Below are 22,473 nucleotides of genomic sequence, written 5' to 3'. Positions count from 1 at the left end.
GCCTAATTGCGTGCCCAAGACCCACCGCACATGAAACCACAGCCCTCATTCAAGACAGCATGCAATTAGACGGTAAATTATGTGGTGGAGATGCTTCCTCCATGTGCTGAAGGAAATCCGAGGTGGCCCGGATCGGGAGAGGCAGGAAGCCTCAAGGGAGGATGAGAGAGGGTGAACCAGGGCTGGGCCCAGCCTCCCAGGTTTCCCAGACAGCACGGCCAGATCACCGGGGGCATCTGCAACCGCATTAGCTTCCCAGGGAGAAGCACGAGCACAGCTGTATGGACACCTGCTGGGGAGGAGGGCTGCCCGGGGCCTGTTGTACCATCCGCTCAGTCACAGAAATTCTGATCCAGAGCGTAAAATGCAGGGTCTGGGAGCCACCTCTTCGCTGACCCCTCACTTCTCCATCTCCCCGCCTCTGTCCCAGGCAGCCCTCATTCCTCCCTGGCTCCCCCATTCCTTCCCAGGTCATTACCACACTTCCCTAATGGGAGGGCTTGGAAGCCCCAACTCTCCAGACCTGCCATCAGGCTCCTGGAGCCTCAGCTGCTGCCTCTTCCCTCCCCGCGCCGATCCGCATCCTCTTTCCCTACAGCTCCGGGTCTGCTGCAGAGGGGGAGGCTTCTCCACAAACCCAAGTCTCCTGCCCCCAGCACTTCCATCCCCTAACCCGGAGCGAGTCGAGTGCAGGCTCTGGGCGGGGAGCAGGGGTGGCGGTGGCGTTGCTGCAGGTCCCCAGACCTCACCTGCCCCTCGCCAGGAGAAAGAACAGACGGAGCAGCATGTGAGCAGGGGATCCCAGCCGACGCCAGGACAGTCAGTGCGCCCCTAGCTTCTCTGTATCTTAGTTTCTTGATCGGTCTAATGGGACCACAGATATCTGCTGAACATTACAGATAAGATCAAAGGAAGTCAGGAGGGCATATCATTTAAAAGGTGGAAAGAATCTTACGACAGGTTTGCTTGAGCACAAGCTCATACTGTCACTTTGCTTTAAAAACTAGACTCTGGAGAGAAATGTTAATTTTATACCTGGGGTGGGGGGGGGGGGGTGTATCAACAGGAACCAGGTAAACCTGAACAGCCTGGGCTGCTTTCTCCTCCCCTCCCCCAACCCCATCTCCAGCCTCCAGGGGTCAAAGGGAGGGACCTCAGGGACCACCATTCAGATTCAGGCATGCAGACCCTATCAAGTTTCAGGGTCCAAAGAGAAGACCCAGGAGGAGCCCAGCAGACAAGCACTGTGGTAAACCTTTGCTGAAAACTGCAGGAACGCCTACCATCTCCATCCCAAAGGAAAAGTCCTTTCCGGTCTTCTCCCCCACCTACATTTGGAAACGGTTCTCTAGCTGTGCTGGCCTTAGAGCCCGTACTTCTTCCTTGGCTCCGTGTGTTCAAGGTCTGAGAGTCTCAACCCCACTGTACATTAGAATCACCTGGAGAGTTTTAGGAATGCTCTGGGCCAGGGCCCATCGTTAAATTCCAGATGCACTGGACCCAGAGGGAGGGGCCCAGGCAGCGGTGGTTAAAGCAAACTCCCAGGTGATCCGAATGTGCGGGGAGACCCCCGATGCGGGTGACAGGGTGGTAGGTGATACAATAAATGCATTTTTGGAGGACTCTCTGCTGTCAGATTTGGTTTACTTCGAATCATCCGAAGCTTTGTGGTTCTCAAACTTTCACAAGCCCCAGGACCATGGAGCCCTGACTAGAAAATCAGATTTCTCAGGAACAACACCAGAGTTTCTGCCTCCTGGTTTCAGAATGGGGCCTTGGAATGTGCCTTTTTAACGCACTGCCCAGGTAATACACAAACCTGCCCTTTAAGAAATACTGAATTCTAACAGCATCCTTGGTATATATAAAGCAAGTCCAACTCAATTTCTGGTTCTTTGTTTGCCCCATATAGTTGCCTTTTAAACAGTATCTAGATTCAAATATATAGGAGACTGCACTGTTTTATCCCTATTTTTGTTTAATCCATCTGAGTTAGAAGTGAAAAGTTAAAATATACTGCTCACTAATCATTGACTAGAGTCGTATGGCATCTGTGAAGAGTTGTTATTAAAGAGTGGCAAGTCAGAAAGATGGTAACATTCACACACACACACACACACACACCACATGCCAGCCAGCTGCTCCCAGAGGCCCCAAGTCCCTGCTGCTCCCTACCCGGGTCCTCTCAAGGCAGCGCTGCTCTCCACGCATTGGGCTCTTCCCTCCCTGCTCACCAGCCTGCACTTGCCTTCCAAGTGGATGACTCTTGAGGGCCTGCTAACCCTCTCCCCACCAACAGCCACCATGCTGGCTTCTCAAAAGCAGCTTGTCTAAAACCTAACTTAAAAGTCCACTCCCGGGCTTCCCTGGTGGCGCAGTGGTTGAGAGGCCGCCTGCCAATGCAGGAGACACGGGTTCGTGCCCCGGTCCGCGAAGATCCCACATGCCGCAGAGCGGCTGGGCCCGTGAGCCATGGCCGCTGAGCCTGCGTGTCCGGAGCCTGTGCTCCGCAACAGGAGAGGCCACAGCAGTGAGAGGCCCGCGTACCACACACACACACACAAAGTCCACTCCTCCTAAGAGAATATCTTCATGACCCTGGGGTAGGCAGAGAACTCAGAGATCACACACACACACACACACACACACACACGCACCCCAATACAAGAAAAATTTGGTTAAATTGGACTTTATTAAAATGAAAAACTTCTGCTCATCAAAATACATCCTTAAGAAAATGGAAAGTCCATACCACCTTCCTGCCCCAAACCTGCTCTTCCTCCCTAGCTGAGATAATGCCCCCTCACCCCCAGCCCCCAAACCCCAGGCAGGTTTCTCTCTTCCTGCCAACCAGAGGCAAGCTGTATCTACCAAGTCTGCCTCCCGCTGCCTGGACCCTCCGCCAACACCAGACGTAATGTCCTCCTAATTGGTCTAACCTTCCCTGCTCTGGGCCCCCTTACAATGCGGCCACGGTTATCTTCCCAAAATACACATCCAGTTCTCTCACAATCCAGCTCCCTCTACACAGTGAAGCCTGCATTTCTCACTATGACAGGAAGACTGGTGACGATCTGACCATCTCCCTTTGTAGTTTTCTCTCTTCTTCCTCCCCAACTCCCACACCTAGTTACCAGATCTCTTGCTGTTCCCTAAACAACCCAGAAGCTTCATGCCTCCTTCTCTTTGCCCTCAGTGGTTCTTTTCCCTGAAACACCTTCTCTATTTATCCCTACTGGAATTCTCAAAGGACACCTCCTCCATGAAACTTTCCAGGAGTTCCTGCAGAAGCTCTCTCGCCCTCCTCTGTGCTCACCAGACTCTTGGTGGCAGGAGCACAGAACTGCATCTGACACAGCAGCTCATGGTGAGCACTCCTGCCTCCTCCTCTAGACCATGTGTGCCTTGGGACTGGGTGCAGCAGTCCCCTGCAGCGCCAGCACGGTGCTCTGTGTATCTAAGAAATACTAACACAGGTCCGTTCACTCCTTCATCTAGAGCGTAGGCTCCTTGACAGAGTCCAGCTGACCCCCGCCATGCTTGAGCCTCCCTGGACCTCCTTAATGAATGGTCTGATCTTTAAAACAAAGCAGAGAGAAGGGCACCGTTATGTCTTCTCCTGTTTGCCTCGTAGCAAGGGCTATGAGGATGTTTCCAAAAGCTGAACTAAATATGCAAGAAATCTTGAGGTGCTCTAGATCCCAAACTCCGAGAGGATTTCTTGGACCACCGACCTCATGATCCCACTCAATGCCCTGCCCCCATTGTCCCTGTTAGGCAAACTCCTGTCCCAGTGGCAGGCCTGCAGGATGTCTCTTCTTTGGCAAGCTTTCCCGGGCTCCTTGGGCAGGGCAAGTTAGCCGCTCCCATGGCCCCTTTCCTCACATTTCTATCGCAACCTATTGCAGTACTTACCTGCCTACCTCTCCCCGGGTGGGATTCTGACATTCCTTTAAATGTGTTTCTTTAGTGTCTAGAAAATGTGGGAACACAGTAGAGACCCAGATGCATGTGGAGTTTTCTGAAAGCCTGAGCACAAAGTATTTGCTCAGTCAAGGTTTGTAACTCTCTAAAATAATGAACAGGGACTTCCCGGGTGGTTCAGTGGTAAAGAATCTGCCTTACAATGCAGGGGACGCGGGTTCGATCCCTGGCCAGGGAACTAAGCCCGCGTACCACAACTACTGAGCCCGCACACCTCAACTAGAGAGCCTGTGTGCCACAAACTACAGAGCCCACATGCCCTGGAGCCCAAGCGCCACAACTAGAGAGAAGCCTGCACGCCGCAATGAGAGATCCCGAACGCCTCAGCGAAGATCCCGCGTGCCACAACTAAGACCCGATGCAGCCAAAAATAAAATAAATAAAATAATGAACAGATGATTGTGTGACTAATGAAAACTAGTGGTCAGGGGCAGACCTAGGAACATGGCGACCAAAGTCAGAACAAGGAGGTGAGTTCCTGAGCTAAGGAAATGCCCCAGGAATGTGTGCCTGTCAGACAGGGGTGCATTTGCAACATCAGCTTTTTTAGTGATGGATTCAAGCCCCTCCCTCGCCCAGGCCTAGTTAACGATGAGCTTCATGTCCCACCTTTCTGATCCTGGCAGAAAACACAGAGGAAGGAAAGGGGACCATCATGAAGAGGAAAAGAAAGCTATATTCTAGGGCTTCCCTGGTGGCGCAGTGGTTGAGAGCCTGCCTGCCGATGCAGGGGACACGGGTTCGTGCCCCGGTCCGGGAAGACCCCACATGCCGCGGAGCGGCTGGGCCCGTGAGCCATGGCCGCTGGGCCTGCGCGTCCGGAGCCTGTGCTCCGCAACGGGAGAGGCCACAGCAGCGAGAGGCCTGCGTACCGCAAAAAGAAAAGAAAGCTATATTCTAGCACAAAATGTGAACTTTATGGAAGTTTTTTTCTAAGCATCTTTATCAAGACGCTTTATGTATGTGCCTCTTGAAGAGGCATATATGTGAAGTCTGAGAATTCACTCAAATATTTAATTTAGGATGTACGTACAAGGTCATATAAGAGACAAAGGGAGCTACAGGTCATGACTCCAGTCCTCCTGCCCCTAAATTATGCAATTTCAGAATCTCGGGGGTCGGCTAGTCTATTTGTGTCACACTGCAAACGAGGAAACTGAAGCGCAGAGAAGAGAATGACCTTCTCAAATTGATCGGGGTAGAGGCTGAGCCCAGAAACCAGACCTCCTGAATCTCATTCCATTCATTTAAGCCAGTTTCACGACATCAAACATAAGATCATGAAGAAACAGTAATTCAAGGGCGAGGGCTCAGGACCAAATGAGGGGAGCAGGAAGTGCGGGAGGGGTCCCCAGGGTGAAAAGGACCCAAACCTGGCAAGACCCGGCAGCCAAGGTGGGGTGAGGGCGGAGGTGGGGTGAGGCAGCATGGGCAGGAGGGCTGGGCCACTGTGCTCCCTCCCACCCCATTCTGTTGTTTCAGGGGAAGCCAAGACTGAAAACCAGGAAGACCCGGTTCTAGTGGAGTCATCTGGGTACGAAACAGAAGCCGCATGCAATCTGGAGTCTGGTTTAGCCCATGGGCCTCTCCACAAGGACATCCACGTGGCTCTTAACCTCCTCACCTAGGGGAATCTTAGCTTCCTAATCGTAAAATGGGGATAAAAATTAGTTCTTGTAGTAATTGCAGATAATATACCTGTCAAATGAAAAAAAATACAATTTAGTAACAAGTTTGATGTCCTTTATTCAAGGCAGAACAGTGCTTGGACTGGGGGAGTACAGCACCTCAGAGCTGCGTGCGCTCTTGACCAGGGATGCTGGGCGAGAGCGAGGCTCACCTACTGTTAGAAGAGCCACCTCGGAACAGGGCGTGATTGGCTAGGAGAGATGGAATTTCCTTAAAAGGCAGCCGGTCCTGTTTCCTAGGGGAAGGTGAGCTCGCTAAACTGAGTTGGAGGATTGTGATTGGTGGATGTTAGGATTCCTGGGCAAGAGTTTCCTGTAACTGCACTAACCTAGGTTTATTTATTTTATTTTATCCTTTAAACGTTTTTGGCTGCGCCACGAGGCATGCTGGGATCTTAGTTCCCCAACCCCAGATGGAACCCGTGCCCCCTGCAGTGGAAGCACGGAGTCCTAACCGCTGGACCACCAGGGAATTCCCATGCACTGACCTAGGTTTAGATTCCTGAACTGGGCTGGGCCACAGGGGTGGCCTCCATTTTGTGATATACAAATTAACTTTATCATCTCTCAGGACTGTGGCGGAAGTTAATGCTTTCGGCACAGTCCCTGGCGTGAAGTACGTGCTCACAAAGCTACCCCTTTGGCCTAGCTCAGGCTTGGCCGTGGCCGCTGGTGGACCAGACTCAAATTACGACCATCCTCCCCACTACTGTTTTCTCACCACTAAAAAGTGAGGGTTGTTCTAAGAGCTCTTCTCTCTGTGCCCCCCAGATGGAATGAACACGCCAGTGTGCAAACAGCCGGTCCATTTAAGAGACAATGGGGCGCCTCTATGATGACAGTTTCACAGCCCGTCCTAAAGGCCAGCCCTGGAGCTCACTACTGATTACGAGCTGTCACAGGAGTCCCTTTAAAATGTGTTCAGCCTTTTGGTAAAGTATACTTGTCATGCCTGCTCCAAATGGCATCATCTCCTTCAAGGGTGATGTTATTTTTGAGGCCATCTTGCAAGCGTTCAGGTTTTCATTAGTTTACATATAGTGAATAAGCAAGGACCGTCTGCCAGTCGGAATCCCCTAAAACTGCTACGCACATACTTTGCTAATAATTTGGTTTGAGTCCTTAATGGTCTACTTTGTGTTGCCATTTCTCACATCTCCTGTACTAAAGCCCAGCAGATCACACTTAATTCATCTCCTTATTCCCAAAGCCCCCAGCACAATGCCCCCCCGCCCCGACGTAGTAGGTGCTTAGCGGTTGCTTATTAAATGGAATATAGCACAGCAGGAGATGACATTCACAGGCTGGACGTTCACAGGCTGTTCTTCCCAGGGCCGACAGGAAGCACAGTCTGTTGAGACTGCAGGGTTATAAAGCCAGAGGAAGCAACATTTGCTCAGCTCACAGAAGCAGCAGCACAAATGGCGATAAACATATGAAAAGGTGTCCAACCTCACTTATTATCTGGGAAATGCCAATTACAATCATAACAAGACACCGTTTTCCCACCCGTTAGATTAGCAAAATATTGATGTTGGCAAAGGTGGAGATCTTCTCATACCTTGTTTACGGGAGCATAAATTGGCACTGCCCTTTCTGGAGGACGATTTGGCAGAGACTGTATCAAATGCAAGATATATATTCCTTTCAACCCAGCATTTCTCTTTCTAGGTATCTATCTTAGAGCAACAGATGCGCAAAGAGGCGTGACCCAGGATGTTCACTGCTGCAGTGCTTATGCAGTAAAATATTGTAAACCACACAAGTGTCCGCCAGTGAGAGAATGGTTAAATAAAATCGTGGTAATCCATATGGTGGAGGAGAACAGTAATTACGTGGCTTGATTGCCCAGATTTATTCTAAGCGAAAAACCAAGCTGTAAAACGAAACTACGGTGTGGTTCTATATATATTAAAAAAAGGAAAAGAAAAAAAAAGCAACTGTGAAGCAAAATTATATATTTACACACACACATAGATAGATAGAGAAAATCATGTCATATATACACCAAACTGATAGCAATAGGTACCTCTCTGATGGGGGAATTAAAATCACTGGGAAGGGATGGGTTTATTTATTTTTTTAACAGGAATGTATTTGTGTAATACTTATGTAAAATCAGTTTTTAAAAATTATTCATTTCTGGGAATTCCCTGGCGGTCCAGTGGTTAGGACTCCGCGCTTTCACTGCCAAGGGTGCGGGTTCAATCCCTGGTCAGGGAACTAAGAGCCCACAAGCTGCGCTGCATAGCCCAAAAAAACAAAAAACAAACAAACAAACAAAAAACATTATCCGTGTCCTATTATACGCTAGCCCTGTGCTATAAATGTTATGTAGTATACCTTATTAACCCACACAGCTCTGAGATTTGAATTATTCATTAATTCATTCAGCAAACCTTTACCTAGTACCTCCTGAATGGCGGCCCTGGGGGCAGAGGTGCCAAGAGGGCCTGCTTTGAACAAGCTCAGGTTGGGCAGAAGCAGAAAACAAACTGGTGAGTGCTACTCCCATGAAGATGAGACATGCCCAGGAGAGCAGAGTAGAGCCAAGTCTAGAAACAGCACAGGGACCTCAGCTGTGCTCAGTAAGTGATGCTGAAGGTCCCACATCCAGTAGCCGAGTCGGCATCTGGACTCACCTCCAGGAAAGAGGAGGCCGTGAGGGCAGCCTGTGAGGAGGGGAGGGGGGTCTGAGGGCAGGAGGGAGAGGGGAGGGGAGCAGATACTGTGATATTTGGACCACAGGTTATTCGTTATCAGTATTTAATATGTATTAAGCATCTAATAAGTCTAAGGATGCAGAAGTCCTTCCTTTCGGGTTGGGAGCCAGGAAAGAAACCAGATCCTAGATCAGCAGGACACGGTACCTTGGCTCTAAGTAATTTAGAATCAGTTGGGGTGAAGAGATTAATGAGAGTCATAACATCACCCGGCCGTAACTGTGTCCTAAAGCCCTAAGCAGTGATACACACTGGGAGTCTGCAGGCTCTCTGGCTCAATGACTGTTCCAGCTGCTTGGCCAGGCCTCTGCCTCTCGGTAATGAGGGTTAACAAAGTAACACCTGTAAAAAGCCCTTCCTAAGCCTAAAGCGCTCCCTCAGGGTCATTCTGTTCTGAAAAGAGTCAGAAGGAGGAGCCTGGAACTGCCCCCTTTTGGGTGGAGGGATGCCTCGCCGCTGCCCTCCCAGCTGCCCAGGCCTGGGCCAGCTCTGCCAGGCCAAGGAAGGTTCTCCTCGACTCGAGCACAGCAGAGGCCCAGTGGGAACAGCAGGAGCACAGGGTGGCGAAGACTCAGCCACCGCCTTACCCGTGGGAGCCCACCCACAGTCCCCCAGCCCCACGCTGTTCTCCGGGTACACTTGTCAGGACCCCTGCAAACCAACGGCTTGGGCCTGAGCTCCCTGAGAAGAGGTCTCGTATTCACCCACCTCCCAACTGCTTAGTCAACCAACAGGTATTCATTGAGCCTGTTCTCCCTGCCCAAAATCAGGTTGGGCATGATTGGTGAAGACATAACATGTAAGAAAGAGTTAGTGAAAAATACTCTATGAAGTATAATTGATTGCTAAACCCAACAATATTAACAGTAAGGACTGCAGGGGTACAGAGGAGGGAAGAGGTCAGTGTGGACTGGAGAAATCCTAGAGAGCTTCCTGGAGGAGGTAGCAACTCTGGGACTCAACCCTGAAGAATGGATAGGGGAAAGCACAGCAGGAACAACGGCAGGGAGGAAGGACGTATAAAGGGGAGACTGGTCCCTCACGGGGGACTACCTATTACAGAATGGTAGTGAAGTGGGATGGAGCCATTGTGGAGGTCACAGTGAGGGTTGAAGCCTTGAGAAACAACCAGAGGATTTCTGACCTGACGGGGAGACAGCGGAGAGCCATTGCTGGGTTTGTAGCAGGACCTGGTGATGACTAAAAGGACTGGCATAGAGATGCAGAGAATAGGAGATGGGACAGACACCAGCATCCCAGTTCCAGCAGGAAGCCCCACTTCAGCCTCAGGGAAGGAGGAAATGCCCCATTTTCCTCATCCAATTATTTAAAATTTCATTCATTTGTGATATTCTAAGTCTTCTTAATTTTTTTTTTAAAGGCCTGGGGAGGCAGATAATCTCAGATGGACAGCACAGTAAAGAGCAGACCTCACTCAGTAACTGTGGACTGACAAGGGTGGTCACGGGAAAAGGAAACTAAGCCGAGGGGGATGTTTTGAGGGAAGAAGGCCCTACAGGTGGGGCATGTGGACCAGGTACAAACTGGGATCGGGTGAAGCACCACAGCAGGGAACACAGGCCCTCAGGCCCCGCCCAGCTTCCCAGCCACACTCCTGCTGCTCTGAGCCCAGCACCTGCACCCTGTGCTCCATCACCCACCACCATGAACCTCCATTCCTGAAAAGGCCACACTGTCTTGTGCCTCCGAACCTTTGCACATGCTGTATGTCTCTTTCTGCAGTGCCTTCCTCCCGCTTCCCTAAATTCAAGTTCATCCTTTAAAAGCCAAAAGCCAACTCTTGCTGATTTGAGGATGACCCCAGGCCGAATTAGTCTAAGAGTCCCTTGGTGATGCTCTCCCTGAGGTGCCCGATCCCTCGCCCTGTCATAGGATAACCAGGAATCCCCTAGGCTTCTGGTCGCTCCAGTATCTTACTGGGCACTCAGACAGGGAGGGTTCTGACTGTCGGCTCAATGATGGTGCCCTGCAGGAACTTCAAAGGGCAGGCGTCACATTCTGAGGTTTGGAAATGCTGGCGGGACCTCCCAGGGGCATAGTCTGGGAAACAGCTTGTATTCGGCAGTAGGGAATGTGTCTTTTTTGGGAGTAGGATCTATGAGAGCACACAAGTGCTCTTGAGGGGACTTCCCTGGTGGGGCAGTAGTTAAGAATCCGCCTGCCAATGCAGGGGACACGGGTTCGATCCCTGGTCCAGGAAGATCCCACATGCCATGAAGCAACTAAGCCCCTGCACCACAACTACTAAGCCTGCGCTCTAGAGTCCAAGAGTCACAACTACTGAAGCCTGCATGCCTAAAGCCCGTGCTCCACAACAAGAGAAGCCACCACAATGAGAAGCCTGCGCACCACAAGGAAGAGTAGCCCCCGCTCAGCACAGCTAGAGAAAGCCCACGCGCAGCAATGAAGACCCAACACAACCAAAAAAAAAAAAAAAAGGTCTTTAAAGACTGGCTGAGGGTGGGAGCAGACATCTGGGGGTGCCACTATCAAGGGAGGGAGCAGACATCTGGGAGTGCCACAGTCAAGGGACAGAGGAGGATGCTAAGAAGATGCAGTTGGAGGAGATGGGAAGAATCTTGGGGACGAGGTCAGAAAGGCCTAGTGAGGCAGTTTCAGAAGAAAGGGCCAAGTGCCAGATAACTAAGAGGAAACTGCAAAAGGAGGACGGATTTCTTTCCCCTTGGTAAGCCACTTAGAAAACAGGCCTGACAAAGACAGTTACTGCTCTTTAGCCTGAGGGGCACTTGGGAATCTCGGGAGCTACCTGTGTTTCCCCACGGTTCTCTCTGGCCGCAAGGCATGTGGGATCTTAGTTCCTTGGCCAGGGATCAAACCCAAGCCCCCCGCAGTGGAAGCACAGAGTCTTAATCACTGGACTGCCAGGGAAGTCCTCCCCAATGCTCTTGTTACCTGTAGCTAGCCCTTCCCTAGTGCCCTGGCAGAGCCCAAGAGGGGCGAGTGTGGTCTCTGGGGATGGCCCCCACGTGGCAGTAGCAGCCTGAACTCAATCCCATTCCAGCCCCTTCCCTGTGCCCTGAGTAAGCTTGTGGCCAGCTCGTAACTCTGCAGCCCCAGCCCCTAGTCTGAAATAACGGGCTCCAGGGTTCTAGCGCTTGTACCGGAAGTCGTGGAAATCTTGAGTTGTATCATATGAACAAGGAACAACGTTACTAGCAGAAAATATATCCTGGGCGCAAGTCTCTACATCTCAAGTCACGCATCCCTAAAATATTGTAAATTAAATCAACTTTAAAGTTTTTCTGTTCACGCTCATTGATGATCTTTATCAGTTGGGGGAAGCAGATGCCAAAGGTTTCTTTTTTCTAGAAAAGCTTTTAATGGTTGTTGCACTTTGGTGATAGGTACATGGGGGTTCATTATACTAGTCTCTCTATTTCTGTCTATGTCAGAACAGGTTCATAATAAAAAAAAAGTCTTTTTAAATTTTAGTGGAAATTTTAAAATTGAGAAAATGTATCTATTATCTTACTTTTCCCTGTGAGTTGAGAAAACACCTGCCTTTTTTATTGCAACTGAGAGCAGGCCTCCATACTGCTTCTTCAAGGGAGCACAGTTTGAGGATCACCAAATTTCTAGAAGCTTTTCAAGCGTAAAAGTCTTTATAGCTAGGGACTTCCCTGGTGGTCCAGTGGTTAACACTCTGCGCTCCCAGTGCAGGGGGCCCGGGTTCCATGCCTGGTCAGGGAACTAGAGCCCACGTGCCGCAACTAAAAGATCCCGCACACGCACCAACGAGGTCCCGGTGCAGCCAAATAAACAAATAAATGTTAAAGAAAAAAAAAGAAGTCTTTATATCTAGCCTCTGGCCCTAGGGCTAAGGGAGAGCAGAAATACAGGCCACTCATAACAAGGGGTTAAAAAGCAAAGCCCCTCCCACAGGCCACAGGGGAATAGCCCCAGGTCCTGAATGAATTTCCATCCCAAAGACCACGCTTAATGCTCAGAGTCAAGCCTCTCTTCTCCCAGACCTTGGACAGGCTGTCCCTTTTCCAGGCTCCTCCAGGAGAGAAATTTCTGCCTTCCTGGATCCCAAAGGAACTGGAAACAATCAAGTAGCCACCCCACCCTGTACTGAACTTTCTCTAGAGCAAGTTCTCACACAATGCAAACGGGATAACACCATCCTTTGCAGGCCTGGGGTAAAGACAAGTGAGAGTGAAGTGAAAGGCCCCACATGGTGGCAGTTCGAGTTTCCCTTCCCTTCCTGGTGCCGGTAGGTCAACGGGCTTCTCTCTACTAACCAGACATACAGGAGAGCAGCCCCACAATGGTGCTTCGTAAACTGGTTTCGCCCCTTGGTCTCCACGGCATCACCTCCCCTCGCTACTGAAGCCCTCCCTGGGCTGGCTTTCTCCCTCCCAACCCGCACAGAAGCCTCTCTAAAAGTCACCAGCTACCTCCAGATCGGCAGGTGCCAACAGCCTGTCTCAACTCAGCCTCCGCAGGGCTGGGCGGCCACTGCCTCTGGAAAACCTTCTCCTTTCTGAGACACGGCTCTTCCTCCCTCTTCTTCCTCCCGGGCCCCTTCTCAGTCCCCCTCTCCACGTGGCTCTAAGTGTCGGCTTTCTGTGCACAGAATCCAGAGACACCGTCTCTGCTTTCTCCTCCTGTTTCCTACATGAGCTCACCAGTGTTCGTGGACTTAAACGCCAGGTTCTGCTCCTGACGCCGTCTCATCTTTGATTTGCAGCCTGGACCTCCCTAGGATCCAGGCTCCAGGCACCTCAGCATCTCAGGCTAAACCCTTGATTCCCTCCCGTCCCAAACTCGTTCCTCCCCTAGTCTTCCCCACCTAAGGAAGTAGCACACCCATCACCCAGGCGTTCAGGCCAAACCCCTGGGAGTCGTGCTTCCATTCCCTCCCCTCCCCCACCCCGGCCATCCATCAGCAAGCCCTGCTGTTTCTATCTCTAAATCTCCGGATCTGTCCCTATCCGTCTCCATTGCTGCTCCTTTAATCCACATCAAATCACTCCCCTGCATAGAAACCTTCAATGGCTTCCCAGGACACAGCGTTAAACCAGCTTTCGGGGCAGCTTCCCCGGTGGCGGCGCAGTGGTTAAGAATCCAGCTGCCAATGCAGGGGACATGGGTTCGAGTCCTGGTCCGGGAAGATCCCACATGCCGCGGAGCAACTAAGCCCATGCACCATAACTACTGAGCCTGCGCTCTAGGGCCCGCGAGCCACAACTACTGAGCCTGCGTGCTCCACAACAAGAGAAGTCACCACAATGAGAAGGAGCCCGGGCACCACAGCAAAGAGCAGCCCCCGCTCGCCGCAACTACAGAAAGCCCGTGCAGCAACGCAGCCAAAAATAAATAAATAAATAAATTTATAAAACAAACAAAAAAACAGCTTTCGGCCGGGACCTCAAGGCCCTGTATGACTGGACCCTGTTTACCGCCCAGCTTCATCTGACCCCACTTTCTCCCCTGCTCGGTTCACTCTGGGAGTATCGGTCTTTCACGTAGCCAAACAAGTCAGGGCCTCGCTTGTGCTATTTCCTCTGCCTAGAATGTTCTCCCCCACCCCACAACTCACAGAGCCAGCTCTTCTGTTCCTTTAGGCCTGAACTTAAATGCCACCTCCTCCAAGAAGCCTCTCCTGACCACCCCACCTAAAGCAGGCCTCTGTTAACCTCTATTTCAACCCCTTGTTTACTTGTTTCCTGTCCATCTTCCCCATCAGAATGTCAGCTCCATGAGGGCAGGAATTCTATACGCGCAAAGCCCAGGACACTGCCTGGTTACACGGTAAATGTCCAATAACATTTGTCGAAAGAACAAAGGACCCAGCCACTGCCTAGGGATCCAGCAGTGCCCTGTAAGTGCGAGAGGTTAACCTGAAGGGGAAACTGAGGCTCAGCCAGGGCCTGACAACAGCTGCAGACAGTGGCTGAAGCTAACTTCCGGTTTCCCAGTTCCGTGGGACAGGCTGGGGCCCAGGCCAGAAGGCACCTCACCTCCCTTTTCCAGCGTGCCAGCCACTCGTCCCGCTTGCGCTTGCTGATGTAGTAGGGGTCCCCCGCCTGGAAGGTGAGCCGCGGCATGGGCCGCTGGCGGAGGCTGGACTCCCAGCCCAGGCCACCCCGCAGCCGGCCCCGGGAGCCCTAGGACAGAGATGACAGAGACAGACCGGCATTAAGGTGAGCACGGACAGCCCCGCTGCAGGGTTTTTTCCTCCTGGAGGGGAAACCAAGGAGGCACTCACCTCGAGCAGAACACAGAGCTCTGACTCCTGGCCAGAGATGCCAGCCCTGCGAGTGCGGGCCAAGCCCCTGTCTGGGCTGGAGAAGTGAGGGACGTGGGGCAGGACATAAACTGGGAGGGGAGGTGCTTGGTCTTGAAGGGGGACCAGCTGGCTGCCTCGCTGGGGGCCTTCCAACCTCCACACCCACTTCCTCTGCTCCTCACAGAGGGACATGTAAAGAAGGGGCCAGGGGCCACCTTGGGCCCCTCACACACACTCGCCACAGTCGGTCAGAGCGGTGGCTCTCTTCTCCTAGAATCAGGATCCACAGAGCCCCTGGGGGTTGAGGAAAACACTTGCCTCCATTTTCATGGATTCGATGTTGGTCTCCTTCTGTTCTTTGCCTGTGGAGAGGGAAGAACAAAGGGACTGTCGGCAGAGTTACAGGAGTGGCTCAGAGGCCTCACCTTGTGCCTGGGGTCCCTGCCACGGGGATAGGGCTTCTCCAACCGTTTAGTCATTCCTGTGTCAAACCTGATGGCCTACTGTGTGCCAGGCGTCATGCTGGCCCCAGGACTCAGAGCACAGCCAGGGCAGAAAAAGGACTGGGGCAGGGCTGGAGGCCCAAATCCGCAGGAACAACAGAAAAGCCAGCACTGTGGCTTCTGGCCCATCGAGTGCCTCAGGCACACAGAAGGGATCCAGAAATAGCCCCCTTGCCTGCTCCCAGTTGCGACACAGCTCCCTTCCCAGAGGAGGGGCCAGACTGCACAGCTCTCCCTGGCCCTGGAAGGGAGCACTGGCTTGTATGTGTGGGGTGCAGCGAAGATGCTCTAGGGGGCGGGGGAGGGCACAGGGAGACAGCAGCAGGACTCTGCTGAAACAACTTCGTCTCTTTGAGACTCAGTTTCCTCATTTGGAAAATAAAGATGCCGGAAATGGTTTCTAAGGTGCTCCTGAAGTTCTCAATATTGCGCTTCTGTCCTGAATATCTGCTTCGGTACCCCATTCTCCGCCCATTCTTAGGTCCCTGAGTTCAGCCTTTATTCTAGAAGCCTTGGATTCCAACTGTCTCCATGTGACCTCTGTAAGCTTTCCAGGCCTTTTCTTCACTGAATCAAGGTACATAACCCTTCTAATGCTTCCGGAAGGCAGCGTTTCCCTGCTCCTCTTCCCTGCAGTTCCTCAATGGGCCCTGATTCCAGTTCCTGGAAGGGAAGGCTCCCCTGGAGGCTGAAGCCCCAGCAGTACCGTCTTTAAGGGTCCGGGACGGGGGGCACAGAATGTCCCTGCGCTCCTACCCTGGTACCTACCCACTCTCCTACCCCACCCAGCTCAGGGCCGTCACCTCTCAAACGCCCTTCCCGGGCCATCACGTCCCGGAGTCTGCAGTCCTGGCCTGGCTGTCGGCTGGGTTAATTATGCCTCTGAGCTTCCTGCTGGAGGATGGGGCTGGGCTGGGGGGTGAGGAGAGTGGGAGGTGAGCCTCCTCTCACCTGGGCCCCAGAACTCCTTTGTCTGAAGCCAAGAGTACTGAGCTCGGGCCCAAAGCAGGAAGGTCACTAAGGCTGGCTCATGGTCGCTTGGGGGGGCGGGGAGGGGGGTGTGAAGGGGAGACAAAGAGCCCAAAACGGAAAAAACAGCCCCTCCTGCATCTCCTGGCTCTGAGGCGGAAACCAGCTACGGCACTGAAGGTCTCTGAATCCTCGGTCCCCGAAGAGGATGTTTCTTTCCCCCTCTCTCACTGGGGAAGACCCGGGGCTCTGCTCTGGGCTTTGGCGACCTGGAGCCTGGGGACGGGGAGGGCAGGGCCAGCACCTGCGGGCGAGTGGGAGGTGTGGACCCCGCGGTGCCAGCTGCCCCCAGGGGTGGGAGGAAGTGGGGTCACGTGTACTCGCCAAGGCTGTGTACACAGCAGGCCTTTACGTCTCACCGGACTTTCTCTGTCTCCTCCTCGAGCTTCCTTTAGGCCCTCTTGTCTCACCACAGCCAGCTCCCCAACTTTTTCTCGGGCGTTCTGGAGCCGGGCTTCCCCTCTTGCCCGCTCCGGGCCTCCCTCCTTCCCGGGGGTCGCCCCTCCTCTCAGATCCTCCGCGTTCTGCCCTAGTGAGGCTTTGGGCTGCCAGAAGGGGGCGCCCACCCTTGGATCAGGAGGCAGCCTGGTGCCCCCTGGGACCTTCCTTCGGGGGACCCTCCGTGGCATGTGGTTTACGGGGAATCATCTATTCATTAGAATGAAAGAAAGTCGGGGCTGAAGGAATTGTAGAGATGATGGGGTACTTGTCCAGCCCTTCGAAGGGGAAACTGAGGCCCCAGGAGCAGAGACGTACTGCCAGAGCTGAGATCAGATTTCAGAGCTCCTGACTCCCAAGCCGGCTAGCTTATTTCACACAGCACCACCCTGATGCCCCCCCCTTCCTCATTCCCCAGCCCCCATGCTCCCCGAAACAGAATTTTTCCTCATGCGGTTTCCAACTGGCTTCTTTCTGGAATTTTCTCCCTGACATACTCTGCGCATGCCCACTTGAGTGATATCTCTCTCTCTCTCTCTCTCTCTCTCTCTCTCTCTCTCTCACACACACACACACACACACACACACACACACACACACTTTCCAGCCCGTCCCAGCAAAACAACCAACTGGGCGGCCTTAGAATGCAGCACTTGTCCTGAGTCAAGGGGGGTCAGCAGCTCTCTCGACACTCCCTCTGCAGTCCATCTGCTCCTGGCCCAGATCCAGGGTCACAGGCTGGGCCAGGTGGCTGTGTGCCTTCCAGGGTGGCCCTGGCAGGCTTGGACATGACCCTGGGGCATCTCATGTCCTGGGGGCAGGAGAGGCCAGGGTGCTTCTAACACTTACCTGTTGGTCTGAGGCTACACTCTGCCAGGGGCCACCCCCAAATTCCCTTTAAAGGGAACCCAAATCTCAATGACAGGGCTGAGGCCAGGCTGGCCTCAGAGGGCAGCCACTAGCCCAATGCTGCGTGTTCTGTCTAAGCAGAGAGGAGCTTTGTACTGACCCTACTCTGGTGCTGGTCCTTTACTGGTCGTATAATCTCGGGTAAGTTACTTAAGCTGTCTGAACCCTCAGTCTCCCCACCTGAAAAATGGGGGGTAAAAAAGTCTTCCTCAGATGCTAGCAAGGATTAAATAAGAGAATCACATAAACAGCAAAGTTTAATATGCATTGAAATCATGAGGATCTCTTTCAAATGTAGATTCTGATTCAGCAGGTCTAGGGTGGGGCCTGAGATCCTACATTTCTAACATCCCAGGTCATGCCAGGAGACGCTGCTGTCCATGGACCACTTTGAGTAGTAAGGACATAGAACACTCAACACATAGTTAATATTCAGAAAAAATAAAATAAATAAGATAAAATAAAATAAAAAAGAAAGCCACATTACCATCGTTACTACTATCATCATGACGGCCTCAGTGCTAAGAGTGCAGGAGCAGTTCCAGGGCCACCACCTGCCTGTCCAGGTGGCTCTCGTCCTTTATTACTCATCATCTCCTCTGCTCTTCCTTTCTCCTGGTTGTACTATCAAGATCTGGGGCTCCTGGGAGGGTGCCCAGGCCAAGACTGCCTTAAAGCCCTCCATTTTTCCTGTGTAGGAACTAACGAGAGTGCTTCCAGGACAGACGGATGGGGCCCCTGAAAAGAGACCTGGAATGAGGGGAACCGAAAGGAGACCATGGCCAATTCACTTCCACCCTGGGGCCTCAGTCTCCTTCCTCCTTGGAACCAAGTAGCTGCCTATGTGTTCTGTGTGGCTGACTGCTGGACCAGCAGCCGAGCCTCCAGTAGGCCAATGCCCACCCCTCTAGGTAACAGCTCACCAGTCTCAGCAACCAGGCGATTCACAGTGACCTTTAGGGACCCCAGCTCTGATCCCTGCCAGCATCCCCACTACCTGAATAGCTGGGGCCACACAGGACTGCTCCAGGGCCAAATTTTGAAGATCAAGGACACGTGGGATGTTTTTGCCCAGTGCACTTTGCACCAAGATTCTGAGAAGGATCCGCTCAATATGTGAAAGTCCCAAACCCAGGAGTAACCCTTGAACCATCTCTCCCCTTCCCCCTTGTGTCCCTGGCACGCATCCACAGCTCCCCAGACCCACCCTCCTCCCCTGGGCGCCTGCAGCAGCCTCCTAATCGCTCGTCCTGCTTCCCAGCCCCTCTGTTCCATTCCAGGATCCAGATGGCAAAGGGATCTTTTCAAAATGCAAAGCGGATCACGTCAACCCCTGAGAGGGCAGCCTTGAAGCCGCGCTGGTCCTGTCTGCTGTCGCACACCCCTCTCCCTTCCTCCCCCCATTCCAGACTTGTAGGTTTCTGTCAGGTCCCTGGATACCATGCTCCCTCCCACTTGTTCTCACCCCCTCCCGGCCCTTCGCCTTCCCTGGTGAACCCCAGCTCATCCTTCAGCTTAGGTGTAACAGCCCAGGCTGGCTGGCGTTCCTCTGTTACAGCTCCTCAGAAAACCATGTTTATTTTCCCTTAGAGAACTTATCTCCGTGTATAATCACACACTGGTAAGTGTGCATTTCTCATTAACATCTATCTCTCCAGTGGACTGGGAGGTCCTCCAGGACAAGAACCAGGTTTTTGCTCGCGATGGTTTCCCCAGATCCCGGCACACACCAAATGGGTGTTTAATAAACCCCTGTTCACTGACCGAAGGAGTTGCTCTTGAGAACGAACAGAGCCGGGGAAATCCCAAACCGAAAGCAAACTCTCACGGGTTAAGAGCAGCCTTGGAGTGCTGGTTCCATCCCACCAGGCAGCAAGAGCTGCCCTGGCCCTGGGTGGCGGCTGGGTGCAAGCCATGGTGGGGTCCCAGGAGCTGCCTACTTGGTGGGCAGGGCCGATGGGTTCCCCGGTTCTGCTCTTGCACATCTGGCCGTTGTAAGGGGAGGATGGCGTTCTCTCCCTCTCCTCCAGTTTCACTCCACTCTGGCCCCTTGGCCACTCCCACCACGAGTCAGGACACACCCCCGGAGGTGCAGAGTTCAGGACCATCCCCCACTCCAAGCCCCACTCCAGAACAGCGGGGGATCTGGGAAGGGCACACCGACTCGGAAGCTAGAGACCAAGATGGAACGAATTCTGCATCTGCCACTGACAGGATTGGAGTCCCTGACCAAGTCACTTCATCTCGTTAAGGCTCAATTTTTTTCCACCTTAAGATGAGGATAGTAATCCCTCTTGAAGAAGATTGTTTGGAAGAGTAAATAAAACAACAAATGCAGAGTGAGTACCTCAGAAAGCGCTTTGCACATGGTGGGAGCGTCATAAATATTAGTTGAATAATAGACGAATGAAAGATATTTTAAAATAAATTTGGGAATCTCTTTTCCGGAGATGCTCTCTACCTTGCACGAATATTAGGTTTGAATGCATGCAAAATTAAGTTATGCCAATTAATCGATTGATTCATTCCATCATGTACACTTAGGAAGGAAGGCTTTTTGAAATTAAAATGCACATATGCAAAACAACCTGGCAGGGCCCTGGGAGGATCAAATGTGATAATGTATGAGAAAGTGCTTCGTAAACTGTGAAGCCCTGTACAAATGCTAGTTGTCCTCATTACTAACATGTTTACAGCTCTGTTGGCCCCGAAATCGCTGGCTTAACCTTAAAGAGAAAAGTGGGCAACTTTCCAGGACTCCAGGGCTAGGCCACAAAGTCCTCAGAGGAAGAGGCCTGGGCTGGGCAGCGCACACCCAACTCCCCCCTGCTCGTCCCCTCCCCCAATCTGTCACCACCAAACTTCAGTCCAGTCCACTCAACTATGGTGGGCTCAGGACATCTGCACCGGGAAAAGCTAGCTGGGCTTTTAATATCCACAAGGACATCTGCTGCCCTCGAGCGCCCAGGCCAGGGGCTACCAACGTGTGGACCCCAAAGAGCCGCAGGTCTCGCGGAAGAGTAAGCAGGCCAGGCAAAGGCTGAGGGAAAGCGAGGCACACGACCAGCCTATGGGGAGACAGCCATCACCCCAGTCCGGCAACCAATGGCATTCTGTAAACTCACTCTTGCCAGATCTAGCTGTTTTTTTCCATGAGAAGCCAAAACTCCAGATTTTTATGTGAAATTTCTTGATTCTTAAATATTGGCAACTCATTTTTTTTTAATGTTTAAAATACTACATGGGCCAAATCAAAAATGTGTGCGGGCTGTATGCAGCCTGCAGGGCACAGCTTTGGCAAGCAGACCTTCCGCTACCGTGCCCAGCCCAGGCCTCCTGGGACCCACTAAGCCCCGAGGTTCTAACCCTCAGGGGGATCCCAGCCAGCCCAGCAGAGGCTGCCCTGCTTTTGCCCAGGACTTACCCTCTTCTGCAGGGGCTCCCCGGCCATCCTTGGGGGTGCAGCAGCCATTCTCCACGGCTCTGGAGGCTTCGGGCGGGGTCTCAGCTGCACCCTCTCCCTCTGCTGGGGCCCCGCCCTTCTGCCCCCCAGCGGGGCTCCCCTCCTCTGGCTGGGGCTCACTCCGCTTCTCCAAGTCCCCGTTGGGTAACAGCTCTGAGGGGCCTGAGTCTTGGGCCATGGACGGGGACTTGGAGGTCACGGCGGGGTCCTTCGGCGTGTCACTGCTTTCCACCTGGAAAGATAAACGTGAGGGGAGAATTAGACCAGTGGTTTTAGCCCCTTTTGCATCACTGACCCATCTGAGATTCCGGTGAAAATTACACACCCGCTGTCCAGAAAACTGTGTGCACATAAATGTTTATGGAGTCAAATACACGCACAGTTGTTCTCTCAGATTCAAGGGGTTCACAGGCCTGACCCCCTGAAGTCAAGAGGTCTGTGGACTCCAGTTAAGAAAACGGGAGAAGAAACCGAGCAGGTTTAACAGCCTGGTCCCACTGCCAGCTGCGCCCCAGCCAGGCCATCCCCACTCACTGAGGTGACAGAGGGTGCCCAAGTCTTCTCTGTGGCCTCTACCGAAAACAGATGCTCCTCACACTATCCCTACTTCAAACCAGGACCCCTCCTCAGAAGATTCTAGTAACCCCGGGCTGATCTGACTTCTGTGCCAGAGCCCCCCGGCTGTCCTCTTGGTCTCTCGAGCTGCTGCCTGGCCAGGTGGAGTGTGAGGGTGAAAGAGGGCCTCCTCTGGGCCCCAAAGCCTAGCACAGGTCCCTCCCTCAGCGTTGGCCCACAGTCCTCCCTGGGCGCTCAGACCCCAAGAGAGCCAAGGCCCCAGCCAGCAACCGCAGTCTCTGCAGCAACCCTCCCTGGCACGCGGCGCCACGTCCCCCCCAAGAGGAAGTGTCTTGCTTTGTTCCCAAGAGTCTCAGAACTGAGCTTGCTACAAGAATCACACTGAGAGTTGTCGGAACCGTCCTTCAGAAGTGTCACTGCATGGTGGGCAAAAGCTCCTCACCCCGTTACCCCTCAGAGCCGCTCGGCCTCCCTGGGGAGGCTCTCAGAGAATTTTGTGATTAGCTTGAGGCCACACACTTTGTGAGGACAGAGCGTGGCCAGCACTTGGTCCTTGGCCCTCTGGGGGCAGGTAGGCCAGGACATAGCAGAAGGAACGAAGGTGTCCTCTTGGGGCAGGAGAGACAAGAGTCCCCTATACTTGGCGCTCTGCCACATCCACGGGCACCAGGCCGCCCCCAGCAGCCCTGCCCATCGGCTCCCCTGCAGATCAGCCGCCTGGAGAAGGGCGGGAGCGGCACCAGCTCAGCAAACACCTCAGGAAGGCGCCGCTCAAGAGGGCGCCTCAGCTTCCCCACCTATAAGGTGAGATGACTAGGCTAGACCAATGGAGGGTTTCCTTCTTTTCAAGTTTTTTTTCTGTTTATAAAAGTCAGACACACAT

At 52.9% G+C, this 22,473-nt stretch overlaps 1 protein-coding gene across 3 annotated transcripts in view; it reads right to left on the bottom strand.

The window, feature by feature from the left end:
• The window catches only part of DNMT3A (DNA methyltransferase 3 alpha), a 102,181-nt gene that overhangs the window by 26,666 nt on the left and 53,042 nt on the right, over positions 1-22,473 (bottom strand). For all 3 annotated transcript variants that reach the window (XM_079941651.1, XM_079941652.1, XM_079941653.1), the window contains 3 exons: positions 20,976-21,246; positions 14,991-15,034; positions 14,404-14,550 (listed from right to left, as the gene is read on the bottom strand). In XM_079941651.1, the coding sequence (XP_079797777.1) occupies positions 14,404-14,550; positions 14,991-15,034; positions 20,976-21,246 (462 nt within the window). The remainder of the gene's footprint in view (positions 1-14,403; positions 14,551-14,990; positions 15,035-20,975; positions 21,247-22,473) is intronic.

Source organism: Stenella coeruleoalba (genome assembly GCF_951394435.1).
Source record: "Stenella coeruleoalba genome assembly, chromosome: 13".
NCBI lineage: Eukaryota > Metazoa > Chordata > Mammalia > Artiodactyla > Delphinidae > Stenella > Stenella coeruleoalba.
Note: the sequence above shows the minus strand (reverse complement) of the source record. Positions and strands in the feature narration are given on the sequence as shown.